We start from the raw sequence: 12,980 nt of genomic DNA on the forward strand, positions 1-12,980 counted from the left end.
TCTCCCTCGCCGACGATCCAGCTCCTAGCCGCCATTTGCCGTCCCTGCGCCCTCTGCCTCGAACAGCACCTTGACCACTTCGTCCAGCAGAGTAAACACCAAATGAGCACTACACACACGCATTTCTTGTTAGCAGACCCAGTCGCGTCCACGGGAGACAGTCTAGAACTTACTTGAGCCTTGCATTGTTGAGCGTCGCAAAGATGCGCCGGCTGGCTGTCTGCGCATTGGCCCGCCCGACGACACTCCCTGCCAGGTCCGGCACCAGCGTGGCCAGCAACAGACTGGCCTCGGTGCGCGTCTTCTTCTTCTCCTGGGTGCTGCGCGGCGCCTTGTCGCGGTTCAGCCGGCCGTCGGGCCACATGCTGTCCGTGACCATGGAGATGTACCGCAGAATCATGTCCTCGTGCATCAGGTTGCGGCTGCCCTCGCGGACCTTGCGTTCGATTGTGCCCCCAAGGAGCTGATGCAGCACAACCACAACTGTCCGCCCACGAAGCCAGTTGTTGCCGCGGTTCAGCTCGAAAACTTCGAGAAACATGTCGCAGATGGGCTTGATAAAGGGCTCAATGTCCTTGTCCTCGAACGCGTTAATCTCCGCCTCAGCCTCTGCTGCAATTACGCCGTCTTCTTCGCCGGCAAGACCGCCGTTGTTGAGCTGGCTGGTGGCAGCCGCAATGAGATTCTGCCCTGCCAGGGAAATCTGGTCAAATACTGGAATGTTGCCCAAGATGTCCTCAACCCCATCCGTCACTGAATCGTACAGACGAGTCATCATGCCCTTCTTGTCACCCTTGTCCTTGCCGCCAAGTTGCCCTGGGCCCGGGTCAATGGTGCTTTGCGAAAGAAAGGCCCTCAGCTGGCGGCTATGGCAGACCTCTGGCAGCAAGAGAAGATCACGGAGGTACTTTTCGAGCCCAACCAGCCGTTTGCGCAAAAAGTCGGTGTGGAATTTCATAACCACGCGTCTTCCAGGAAAGTCAAGGTTCCTTACCGATGGGTAGCGAGCTCGGAGTTGGTGATGAAGCTCGTGGAACTCCGAGTACCTGCGAATCACTTCCCACGTGGCTGCCGGCATCTGCTCGCCTGCGTTTTTCTGCACTTCCACCACATACAGAACAAACTCTCTCCCTTCTTCGTCTTTGCTTGTCGTTGTCGACTTGATTCTGATTTCAGAGCGGCCATAGAGACTGTTGTCACTTTCTTGGATTACATAATGCTGGCGCTGTAGTTCTTTCCGCCTCAGTTCTCGATTGAGACTAGCCTTGGATTTCCGTAGAATGCGCAACTCGGCCGTATTGTTCGTGAGCTCAGCTTTCTTGGTTAAAGACTCAAGAATGGCGCTTTGGGCAATGAGCTTGTCAATATCCTTGGTCAAGGCAATGATTGCTTCAGCAAGACCAAGATCACCTGGTGCTGCATCCATAGGCTCATCGTCGTCATCGTCTAGGTTGAGCTCTTCACTTTCGTCGTGGTTGTCTGACAAATTATCCTCGTCTCCAAATAAATCATTGTCTTGAAAAACACCGATGCGAGAGGCAGGACTCACGAGGCCTAATGATGAGAGACTGGGCTTCTCGCGCTCCTTTTCTTTTGTGTGCCGAGAAGAGCCCCCCGGAAGCTCCAATGAGCCACGGAGCGAGTCGTCATAGTTATCATCTGAAAAGATACTCGAGGTTCCCTGTTCTTCACCGTCAAAAAGAGATGCCCTGAGATCTTCGGCTGTCCTGGGTTGACCGTCGCTCTCCATGATGTTGACGAGGGCTTGCTCCATTGCATGGACAATTTGTTTATCGGGGATGTGGTGTCTAGGCTCTGCCTCTTGATCAAGGCTTTGTGTTGAATCAATCATGGGATCGTTTTCGTTTTCGTTTTCATTCTCATCATCTTCATCGCACATAATAATACTGCTAGCATCGTCGTCTAGAGAACTGCTCGAGGCAAGCGCTTGCTTATCGGCCGATGCACCTCTTCGGTGTACAAACGTGCGAGCTGACTTCTTGACCCTATGAATATTCAATGACGAGGAAGAACGGTGTCTAACCGTTGGCTTGGAAGAGGATGTGCTAGATTGGTAGGGGGGATCGCGCTTGGATGATGGTTTGGGGCTTTTGGGGCCTTTGGGCATCGAAACGATATTAAAGCTAGATGCAGCTTCCTGTGATGCAACACACTTGAAAAACAGATCCGATTTCTTGAATCCTTGAAAGTATTGGGTCTGCATCTGCCCCAGTACGGCGGTCTGGGATGACAAGATGGCCTTCCGTGCTCTGTAATATTGGAGGTTTGTGGCCTTTGAGCCCGCACTGAGAAACTCGCGGATGGGACCGCGGAAATTTCGCGTCACCTTGAGCTCCGGCAGTGAAAGGTAGGCCTGGTCCATTTGCTGCAGGTCCAACCGATCCGAGTCTTCCCACTGGGCGATATTTGCGGGCAGCTGATCGTCAAGACCATCTTCTTCAAGGGGGTTACGAAGTCCGTCAACCACTAGCCAGAACTGAACGAGGGGCATTTGATTTTGACGGTCCATGTACTCCATGAAATAGGACAGTGTCGAGGCATCTCGCAAAATCTCAATTAATGACGAGGTCTCTAAACGTGAGGGCACAAATGTGCTGGTCGCAGCTGCCGACGGGGAAGCTAAGACTTTGCGATCGTAGGAGTTTTGGCTAGAGCTGAGCTGCTGGACCTTTTGGTCTAGTATCCGCTTTCCTATTTCTAGACGTCTGATGTGGACAGGATCTGAGAGTTCCTGTTGGCTGTCTTTCTTGAGCTGGCTGGCAACTGCAATGCGCAGTCGGCGAGCCTCTGAAAGATTGTTGACTCGACGAATGGACCGAATAAACTTTTCAAATGCTCCTTTGCTGTCGCCTGAGACTAGTTGTGGGTTCAAAGTTGGCTTTGCCAAAGGCGTCGTATGGGGAGCGTGCTCATCGAGAGCAGCCCTGAGTTTACGGACCGTCGATCGGTCTTCCAGCATAGACCGGCCAAAGTTCTCCATGACCTGGTTCCAGGTGTCTGGTTCAGAAAGGAGGCCCATGATGGGCGAGATGACGGCACAAGCCACGAGTTCTCTGATTATTGTGGATACAGCGCGACTGGTAAGATGCTGCCGAGGAAGAATATGTGGGAGTATCTTGGTGACGACTGTGCGCAAGTACTCCTGTTGGATCGTCTTGACATCTGGAAATGAAAGTGAAGCAGCAGGATGAAGTTCGCCGTCGCGGAACTTGGAAGCGATGGCAATATCAAGCTCTTGGGTTTCTGTCATGGAACGATTAAGCTTGCGGCCACGCACCGTGACTTCGGCAACGTGGAAATCACGTATGTGGTTTGTCAAAATCGGCACAAAGCGCGAGATGATGACTTCGGCAAGATCCAGATCGGCCATTCGGTCCCGGAGATTGCCAAGTGCCGCACGCAGTACGCCATCGACTTCATCCAGGAACTCTGGGCTTTGACTGATGCTGGCATACCAGCTATTAACAAAGTCCCGGATAATGTACGCAAGTAGTGTGTCCAGCGCACCAGAGATTTTCTCAGACTGTGCATACAGCGGCGTTTTGGCATGTGCCTGGCGATGTTTTAGTGCCGTGACCTCGGATTTCCAGTTCTGCGTTCCGGTAAAAGCGGCAGCGGCAGGCCTCGGAGAGCGGCCGGAAAACCGGTATCTAGGACTCCGGGACGTCAGAAGCGCAATGATACAGCCGCCGCCCAATGCCGCCAAAAGACCGGCTACAAAGCCGTGGCCAATCCAGCGCAGGGCCGGAAGCCAGTGGACCACATGGCCCCATGAAATGAAGGCTGCAAGACAAGCAACAATGACTTCCCGGCCCGTGAATAATCGAGGGCCACGAGGCCGGAGTCTAAGCCCGAACGCCATGGACAAAGCGATGACTGAAATGACGTTTGAGCGGCTGCGACGACTGCATTTCTGCAGGAGATAAAGCGAGGCCTCGGCGACCGAGAAAAGCGGCGAGTCAGCACCAGTCGAAATGCGGAAGAGAAAAGACGGAATAGAGACGCCGGCGACGGGAGTCTTGTGGCAGGCAAAAGGCGATGGTAGTGGCGGTAAATAAATGGCGTTGCAAGTAACGGCGGCAGTGCTCCTATCTCCATCGCATCATATTCTATGTGTTGTCGCCAGGGATTGTGGGGGTGGAGAAGGAAGGATGGACAGTCTGCCACAATTCAGGCCCCATGTGCGCAGACAGTGTTCGCACGTATTTTGCACATTGTGCCACACAATGAAACACAGAGAGCCGCAAGACCATGATTGCGACGTGACTTTACTCTTGGACGGACGTGCTCTGTCTGAATTGAAGCGGGATTAACAAAATACTGGGCTCCGTGGGCTGCCCGATTTTCCTCTCTTTGATCTACCAACACCAGAAGAATCCTAAATCTCCCGTCTGCATTTTTTACCATTCAGGGTCGGGCAGACGTCTGTACAGTGCTACAAACTTTGGCCCGTTGTTCCGATCAACCTTCATGCTTTCCTCTGTTGCTGTTCTCATGGTCTTTGCATACTCGTCCGCGTCCTCTTCCTCTTTGCCGACCCGCTCAAAGGCCGGGTGGGCTTCGAGGTGTTCCACCATCCAGACATGCAAGTCTTCGACATCCGTAATCGTGTAGATTATGCCTCCAGGACGCAGGGCGTACGCATACTCCGAGTTCAGCGTAGCCGAAACAATTCTAGCCTTGTGTTTCCGCGTCTTGAAGTGGGGATCGGGGAAGCAAATGAAGATTTTGGACAGTTGTGCCCGCTCAAAGAAGTTGGGCAAGAACTTCATCGAGTTTGCTCTGATACAGCCAATGTTCTTATACACTGGCGAGTCGGGGTTTTGTTTGCGCAAGGCCACAACTCTGTCTTGCACAAACTTGGCCACCTTGGTTCTGATTTCCATGCCTGGAGTACGGATGATTAGTATGGGCGAACGCTGTCTGGGCCACTCTTCGGCTTTACATAAACTCACCTAGCATGAGAGTCTCGGGTAAAAGAGGAGCTAATGAGACAAGAAGGCCGCCAAATCCGCAGCCAATGTCAACCACTTCCACCTTCTTAGTGATGGGCTTGGGGAGGCCAAGGGCGTCTACATCGCCAACTTGGTTGCCCTCTGCAACAAAGTCAGGATAATACGTTGACCAATCCATGTGGCGGGGAGATATCGGGCTAGAAATTACATTAGAATTATAAACAAAAAAAGAAAACTCGAAAACGAGGACTCTTAGCCCTTGAAGACTTGCTTACTAGACTAGATCATGATCAGAAAAAGGGTTTGCGTGGGCTCTTTGCCGGTAGAAGCGCTTCCGAGGCAGTTCAGCTGCGCCTTCACCTTCTCTAGCCTCATTGTAGGCCTGGCGTTTAGATTGCTTCTTTGATTCTTCAACCATTATTGCTGTGGTTTTGAGCTCGTGATGAAAATAAAAAGCACACTATCGCAATGTTCATATATTCGGGTGAGGTTCTTCAGAAAAAAACCATCACAGCGCTTCAGTTTTCTGAATTGGGATAGTAACGCCACATTTACAACTTATAAGTGGGTCATTTGCCAGACTACGAAATGTGGCGCTGATGGCGCCTCACATGCCTGTAGTTCAATTAACTCCCCCATCACCAATGCGAAGAACAGATTCTTTCACCAACACAAACAAGTCTAGATTATTTGGTACTGTTTTTTTTTCTCTTTATTTTTACTCAACTTCAAGCATACTTAAAGCTGGGCAATAACTTTGATCAGGTCAGCAGTAACACCCATAGCAGTCACCTCACCACCAGCGCCAGCACCCTGGACAATCAGAGGGTTCGAGCCGTATCTCTCGGTGTAGAAGCTGATGATGTTGTCGCTACCCTTCAGCGAGGCAATGGGGTGAGAGCGGTCAAACTTCTGGAGACCAACCTTGACGTCCTTGGTAGCAACATCAATGCTGCCTACAAAGCGGACGACCTTGCCCTCAGCCTCAGCCTCAGCCTTGGTAGCCTCCATCTGCGAATCAAAAGCAGGCAGCTTCTCCAGGAATTCATCACCGGAAGTGCAGCTCTCTAGCTCAGTTGGAATCAGACTCTGGACGGGGAAAGCAGTGGGTGAAGCCACGGGGAGACCAGCCAGACGAGCCAGAATGGTCAGCTTGCGGGCGACATCCAGACCGTTCAGGTCGTCTCGCGGGTCAGGCTCGGTATAGCCCAGAGCCTTGGCATTCTTAACCTCGGCCGACCATTGGCCGCCCTTGCCCTCGGTAGGAGCAAATGAGTTGAACAGGAATGACATGGTGCCACTGAAAACACCCTCGATCTTGGTGACCTTGTCGCCCGTGTCAACCAGATCCTTCAAAGTAGAGATCACGGGCAGACCAGCACCAACGGAAGACTCATGGTAAACCTTGGCGCCAGAAGTCTCGGAAGCAGTGAAGATGGCCTTCCACAGGTCGTATGAGCCAGAGAAAGCCTTCTTGTTGGGGGTCACAATGCTGATACCCTTGCCCAGGAACAGAGGGTAGCTGTCAGCAACATCCTGAGAGCTGGTGTTGTCAACCAGGACAACCTTGGACGGGGCAGCCGCCAGATAGTCGGCCAGGCCAGTCAGCGACTTGGGGGCCAGAGAGCTGGCAGCCAGAGTCTCAGTAGCGCTGCTGATTTCAATGGCGGCATAGTCGGCGTTGAAAACAGCCTTCTTGCTGGAGCACAGGTAGCAGAGATCCAGCTTGGGCGAGGGGCGTCTAGCAGCCAGGGCAGCCAGCTGGCCTAGGAAGCACTTTCCGACACCACCAGCACCTAAAGAAAGGCTCATGTTAGCATTGAAGCCAAAGCAATGTGAAGGCGGCGGTAGTTTACAGGAATATCTTACCGATAACAGCAATGAGAACGTTGTTAGCCATTTTGAATTGCTTTGACGTAATTGAGGTTCGGGAAATTCGCTCTTCTACCAACAAGTTTTTCAAGGCTCTCTACAGACTCGACGCAGTCATCAACTTGGACGGCGGGGTTCTACATGCTGTGACTAGATTGGCGCAGGCAGCCCCACTACAAAGTCTGTTATGTAAAGGTACACAGGTACCTACGTGCCGGACTCGGCTCTTGTGGTGATTACATAATCAACCATCGCTTTTAACCCTAGTGATACAACAACGTCGACTTGAGTTTGAATTCTACACATCACCATTGCTTCCACTGGCGTCCTTTTGTGTATACATTTAACCAACAAATACAATGCCGCAAGACCCGAATCTTTATGGCGTGCGACCCAAAAAGAAGCAGCGCACAGCGCTTTCTTCCTCTTCTGCTCTCGACTTTACCACGCAACTCACCTCAGCCATCGCTGAATCTGCTGAAAACGCAGAGCCTGCCCGGCCACGTCGCTCAAAGATATTCGGCGGGCTTTTAAAAAAGCCGCCGCAACCTGAAAAGGACCCTGAACGCGCCAAGCTGAAGCTCAAGGAGATATTGCAGACGCGTGAAGAGGCGAAAATGCTTGAAAAATCACGTCAAAGACTTGAAGAAAAGGCCAAGATATACGATGCAATGAAGCGAGGGGACTATGTTCGGCAAGGAAAGGCTGAAGAGTCCCTGGTGGACTTTGATCGCAAATGGGCAGAGGAACAAGAAGAGAACCTCGACTTGGGCAGTGCTTCTGACTCGGACTCATCTTTTGATGAGTCGGGAGATGATGAGATGATCGAACACGTTGACGAGTTTGGGCGTACCAGACACATATCGCGCGCCGAGAAAAAGAAGATTGACCGTCGTGAGCTTCGGAACATCCGCAGCAATGGAGAGCCAGAGCAGTCATCAGAGACCGTGACACAGCCCAAAAACCTAATCTACGGCGACTACATTCAAGCCATGGCCTTTGTGCCAAAGGACGCCGAAGCGATGGAGGATCTGGCGAAGAAGCGGGACCGTAGCGCCACTCCTCCACCGCCAAAGCACTACGATGCCGACTGGGAGATTCGCGACAAAGGCGTTGGATTCTACAAGTTTTCCCAGGACGAGGAAACCCGAAAACAAGAGATGGAGAACTTGAAGCAGGAGAGAAAGGAAACCGAAGACAAGAGACGCGCGCTCGACGAAAAAAAGGCGGCCCGACTGCGAGAAATCGAGGCGCGAAAAAAAGAAATTCAAAATCGGAGGGCAAAGAAAAAGGCAGATGACTTCTTGACAAGTCTATCATCTCATTTAGAGTAACACTCGGCTCGCTCATAAATTCCAAGATTTTCACATCCCTCCCCTCCCTTTGCACTCAAATCCTGAGATACCACGACGACCGACATGAGCGGACTCCTCTCCAAAAAAACGGAGAACTCGAGCAAAAGGAAATCAACAGTGCCCTGTCCCAGGCTACCGCTATTGAATTTGGAGACACGGGGAATCGAACCCCGGACCTGATCCATACTATCTCGGAAGATGCTAAGGATCCGTCATACCACTAGACCATGTCCCCTATTGTTGAGATGTCGTGTCAATAAGCCGGAGTATAATTTCCACTCCGGAGCGCGGCAACAGGCCCCGGCCCCGGCTCGGGTCGCAATTAGCCTGTCTCCGAAGGGCTCCAGAGCTTGGCCTGCAAGTGCAATCAACTCCGATGGTTCAGATATCGGTACCCATCACTCATGTCTTGGGTAAAGCTTTGGGTTTCCGAAATGCTGCTAGCAAGAGAACAAGTATTTTTGTCGATCAAATAGACCTAGCTCTGTATCTCTCTTTATCTTGATTCTCAGGCTGTACTGCAGTGTCGCTGAGGTTGTCGTGGGTCCACTTTTTGGGGTGCGTTTTTGGGGTGCGTTTTCCTTTGTTCAACGGGGAGGTGGTATCTGGAGGACAAGGTGATGTCGAGGAGGATTCCAAGAGGAGGAGAGTTTGCGGAGTCCTGTTCCCTTGCGCCGGCTACAAGAGGAGGAAAATGACAAAAGTTGCAGCAACGGCCATGCCTGCAAAAGGACAAAACCACGCGTAATCCGCCGGGGACAAACCCCCGTGCCGAGAGCCGGTGGCCTTTTAGACTAGACTTCACGCGGTTTGTTGCAAACCAAAAATACCAGGTAACCAAACCCTGGAAAGGTAGGTGTGCCCTCGGGCCGCGCTGGACGGAGAGTCCTCCTGGCTTTTACGCCGGACCCTAAAAAGTCACAGGAGATGCTTGAAGTCTGCGAACCTGCAATTGCTGACCGCCCGGGAGTTGCTCGGAAGATGACATCATCCGACTGCTTCCGTCCGGAATATGCCGTCGTATTGCTGCGAAATAACAGTAGGTAGACGTAAAAGAATAAAATCAAATCAAATCAAATCAAATCAAATCAGTGTCGCTGAGAGAGTTGCATCATCACCTGCCATTGGCTATTCAACCCCAGCACCACCGGTCTCTCCTCGGTATATTTGCTACTGAACTTGATATTGTACTGGGAAGACCAGTGGTTGGTTGATATCAGGGGAATTACTGACCGAAAGAGTAGTCCCGATGATCGATCGGAAGAGGGCGGTTGATCCTTGTCTCGGCATCCCATTCTCTATAGTAAAGTCCTCGACATAAAATGGGAGCTCAAACTCGAGGCAGGAGATGTACTTTGACATGGCACTTGATCTAACGGTCTTTATTAGCCTGTCTACTCGCGAATTTGACATTCCATATAAGGGGCTGCTACCACCCTCTTGGGCCTTGGCCTGCAGCGACTGGCCATTATTTGAATACTACTGTTTCCAATGCTGCACGATCCACGTCATCCAGTACAACGAGAAAGAACAAGAAGCAAAAGTGACGAGCGTGACCCTACTGCAAAATAGACGCTATAGTATCAAGATGAAACACGGTAGTCGCGTATTCTAGAAAGATTCGTTGAGTTTTAACACTCGCCAATATTCATTTACCTAGATTACAAAGCTACTTCAACTTGCATGTGACTTTCTAAATATACCCAAAGAAACAATAAAGGAAATTGACGCCCTTCTAGGAGGCGCAAGCTATCAAATATGGCCATAAACGCCGAGTATGAAGAGAGAATAAGAATAAAAAAAAGGAAACAAATATGACAGCATGATGATGTGATGGGGGGTTAATGCACGCTTGACGTGTGCAGCCCGGGCTATATAACAAAACTTGTAAGAAAGATGTGGAATGAATGGTATAAGATGACAAGGTAAAGATCAACCCACAATGTCTCGAAGCATAAATGGAAATCATAGGCACAAAAAGAAACAGAAAAAGGGCACAGAAGACTGGTAACTCCTGGGCCATGAGAGACAAATGAAAAGGAGGAGAAAGAAGAAAAAATAAACACGACTATGAAAGGGTCCAAGAGCAGCCACAGTTGAGGCCCAGTGAGGGATCTCGGCCAACAAGTGTGCTTCTGCGATCTGGACCATGAGAGCCGTCTTCACCGATATCAATAAGTTCAACCTTGATGGGCTGGCCATTGTCATCCAGAACAGCAATGGCATCTTGACCGCCGTTTATGATCTGAACCTTTCGACAGGTAGGAAAGTTTTGCGGTCCGTCAATGTGCTGCTCAGTGATCTTGATAACTTTGGGATAAGGGTTTCCGTGACGGACAAAGGGAGACGACGAGTCACCATCGTCAGCCTCAGCCTCAGACGTTCCTGTGGCTGCTGCGACATCGTCGCTAGCAGTCGGAGAGGGAAAGGACGCGCTGTATGATGCGCTATACACTAAATCGAAATCAGATTCATCCGAATCACTTGATCCACTATGACCCAAGCTGTTATCCTGGTTAGGGTAGACCATGAAATCCAAGCGAGTATTTGGCCAAGTGCATATCCAAGCTTGGTCACCTTCTTTCAAGCACGGAACACGATTACCACCAAAATCAGGACCGCCCTTGAATCCTCGGGTCGGTGTGGCGGTTTCAGAAACATCAGCCGTGACAGTAGCCGTCAAGGTTACAACTTCGGTTGTCTCTCCTGTGTCGGTAGGGGTGGCAGCGTCGCTGGAGGTGGCGAGAGAGCCATCAGTGGAAGTTAAAGTATAATAATCGCGAGGCATCATCTTGCGCGAAGGTATGTATGGGGGGAAGCGGTCTTCAGAAATAATGACGACCTTGTCATACGTGGTATTGAACCACCAGGCAGGACCCCAGGTAGGCTCAGAAGTATCATTGATGAGGTTCAACAGAGAAACTTCAGGAAAATGGATAGGCTGGTTCCCCCAGATGAAATGTCCTGGGATGGAGTTGTTAGGCAAGGCAAGGCTGGCCAAGTACTTCAAGTTATCCGGATTAGCACCTTGGTCAATGTTGACTTGGTACGGAACTGGCAAATTGCAGCTCCAGGCCTGCGAGTAAATGGTATCGCTGAGACAAGATGCAGAGGCCGAGTTGGCCATTAGTGGGGGAATACTGTAGCTTCCAGTAACCAAAGGGGTGGTATCGGCGGGAACAGAGTGTAGGGGGACGATCTGAGCCCTGAACAGCCCATTCAAGAATCCCTCCCTAAATCATTTGTTAGCGAATATGGCCACCTGCATCAGGAAGACATAGGGGATCGGTTACTTACGGAGGGCGATTCTTCTTTCTTTTCGACGTCACTGTTCCAATGACAGCACCAAGAATGACGCCGATGATTAATAAAGTGACTCCCACGAGAACCAATGCCCACAAGGGGACGACACCGCCAATCTTTCTCTGGGCCTTGATCTGCCACGACTTTTTGCGAGTATCCTTCTCAGAAATGCCTTTGGCAGCAGTGTTGATCTCATGATCGCTACTTTCTGAAGCATAGCTATTTCGTGAAGCGGCCGAGTGTGATCTGTCCAAATCGTTTGTAGAAGCAAATTCAGGATCGCGTGTAGCAAGTCCTATTCCGCCAGCGCCATCAATAGCAGGAAGTGGCAAGTTGGTGGCACGTGACTCGGATGTGTCTACTGAGATGCTAAGTGTGTTTGATGCGTGTGCATGTGATGTAGTTGGTGGTAAGTTTTGTGATGAGGAAGCAGATATTGCGCGAGCGGTTGTTGTTTCTTGGGAGCTAGGAGTGGTGTCTTGTGCCACAACGGGGGCAGCAGAGGATACAGAGCCAGAAGACTCTCCAGGTGTGGTAGCAGTGACACTAGTAGGAGTATCAACAGATGAGGATTTAGCAGTGTGGCCTTGTTCCGGGTATCGGGTGTACGGCGGCAACTCCTCGGTGTATCCAAATGGGCCAACAAGACCAGACTCTTCACCATCAGGGCCAATGCGGCGTTGGTAGCCAACGTTGGAAGCAAAACCGGCGACGGGCGGGATGGTTGTTTGTTGAGGCATCTCGATGTTCATCGGGACAACATTTTGTGGAAACATGCCGTAGGGATGAGATGGTCCTTGGACAACTTGTGGCTGAACCGGAGCTTGAGGGCCAGAGGGCATTTCTGTCATGGAAATGTCACTAATTCCTTGTTGGTACATGGCATACGGATGTGAAGGTCCCGCCTGGGGCGTTGAGGATGTTTCTGAAGCGAGGGAAAACTCGTTTGTGAGCATCGGAACTGAGTTCTCTGCCCGAGATGGCATCTCATTTGTCTGCATTTGGCTAGACGTTCCAGGAGTCTGGAGCGCAAGATAGTCGGTTTTCGGAGGCGCTTTGGCGATACTTGACCGTATGTTGGCATCGGAGTTTCTGAAGTTGGAAATCGGAGCGACATATGGGGCTGGTGTTGATTTGGATACAGAGGCAAAGGCAGGAGCAAAAGCAGAAGTCGAGATATCCGAGGAAAAGGGCGCAACATCCGGAAGTTGAGGAGCAGTACCTGGCCTGATCTGGCCATCCGAGATGAGAGCATCGAAGACGGCGGTTTCCACGATGTCAGCAGATGAGTCCCGATGGCCCGATATTGAAATGGCGCCCGACTGGCGTTGTGAGGATCGCCGGGGTCTCTTTGATTCGGGGTGTTTGGAGTTGGAGGACTCCATGGCGACAGCGGAGCGGCCTGGAAAGCACGGTCGGGTTGAACAGAGCCAGCTGGGTGTTGATTAGGGCGTAGATGAGAGTCGTAGGGGTC

General features: G+C 51.2%; 5 protein-coding genes across 5 annotated transcripts; 1 reads left to right on the plus strand and 4 right to left on the minus strand.

The window, feature by feature from the left end:
* Nucleotides 1-24: 24 nt before the first annotated feature.
* Nucleotides 25-3,883, minus strand: BROUX77_003491 (uncharacterized protein; the record flags this gene model as incomplete). The annotated part of the gene is made up of 2 exons (XM_073748148.1): nucleotides 25-109; nucleotides 174-3,883. The coding sequence occupies 2 exons, from the start codon at nucleotides 3,881-3,883 to the stop codon at nucleotides 25-27; spliced, it is 3,795 nt and encodes a 1,264-aa protein (XP_073605916.1).
* A 538-nt stretch (nucleotides 3,884-4,421) lies between these two features.
* On the minus strand, nucleotides 4,422-5,394 carry BROUX77_003492 (uncharacterized protein; the record flags this gene model as incomplete). The annotated part of the gene is made up of 3 exons (XM_073748149.1): nucleotides 4,422-4,909; nucleotides 4,977-5,173; nucleotides 5,252-5,394. The coding sequence occupies 3 exons, from the start codon at nucleotides 5,392-5,394 to the stop codon at nucleotides 4,422-4,424; spliced, it is 828 nt and encodes a 275-aa protein (XP_073605917.1).
* A 320-nt stretch (nucleotides 5,395-5,714) lies between these two features.
* Nucleotides 5,715-6,876, minus strand: BROUX77_003493 (uncharacterized protein; the record flags this gene model as incomplete). Its single annotated transcript, XM_073748150.1, has 2 exons — nucleotides 5,715-6,772; nucleotides 6,846-6,876. 2 exons carry the CDS (start codon nucleotides 6,874-6,876, stop codon nucleotides 5,715-5,717), a joined length of 1,089 nt encoding a protein of 362 aa, XP_073605918.1.
* A 331-nt stretch (nucleotides 6,877-7,207) lies between these two features.
* BROUX77_003494 (uncharacterized protein) lies at nucleotides 7,208-8,182 on the plus strand (the record flags this gene model as incomplete). The annotated part of the gene is made up of 1 exon (XM_073748151.1): nucleotides 7,208-8,182. The coding sequence occupies one exon, from the start codon at nucleotides 7,208-7,210 to the stop codon at nucleotides 8,180-8,182; it is 975 nt and encodes a 324-aa protein (XP_073605919.1).
* A 2,089-nt stretch (nucleotides 8,183-10,271) lies between these two features.
* Nucleotides 10,272-12,891, minus strand: BROUX77_003495 (uncharacterized protein; the record flags this gene model as incomplete). The annotated part of the gene is made up of 2 exons (XM_073748152.1): nucleotides 10,272-11,436; nucleotides 11,501-12,891. 2 exons carry the CDS (start codon nucleotides 12,889-12,891, stop codon nucleotides 10,272-10,274), a joined length of 2,556 nt encoding a protein of 851 aa, XP_073605920.1.
* Nucleotides 12,892-12,980: the final 89 nt, after the last annotated feature.

The sequence above is a fragment of the Berkeleyomyces rouxiae genome, assembly GCF_048999995.1.
Source record: "Berkeleyomyces rouxiae strain 22BRR77 chromosome Unknown BrBRR77_ptg000003l, whole genome shotgun sequence".
NCBI classification, from domain to species: Eukaryota; Fungi; Ascomycota; class Sordariomycetes; order Microascales; family Ceratocystidaceae; genus Berkeleyomyces; species Berkeleyomyces rouxiae.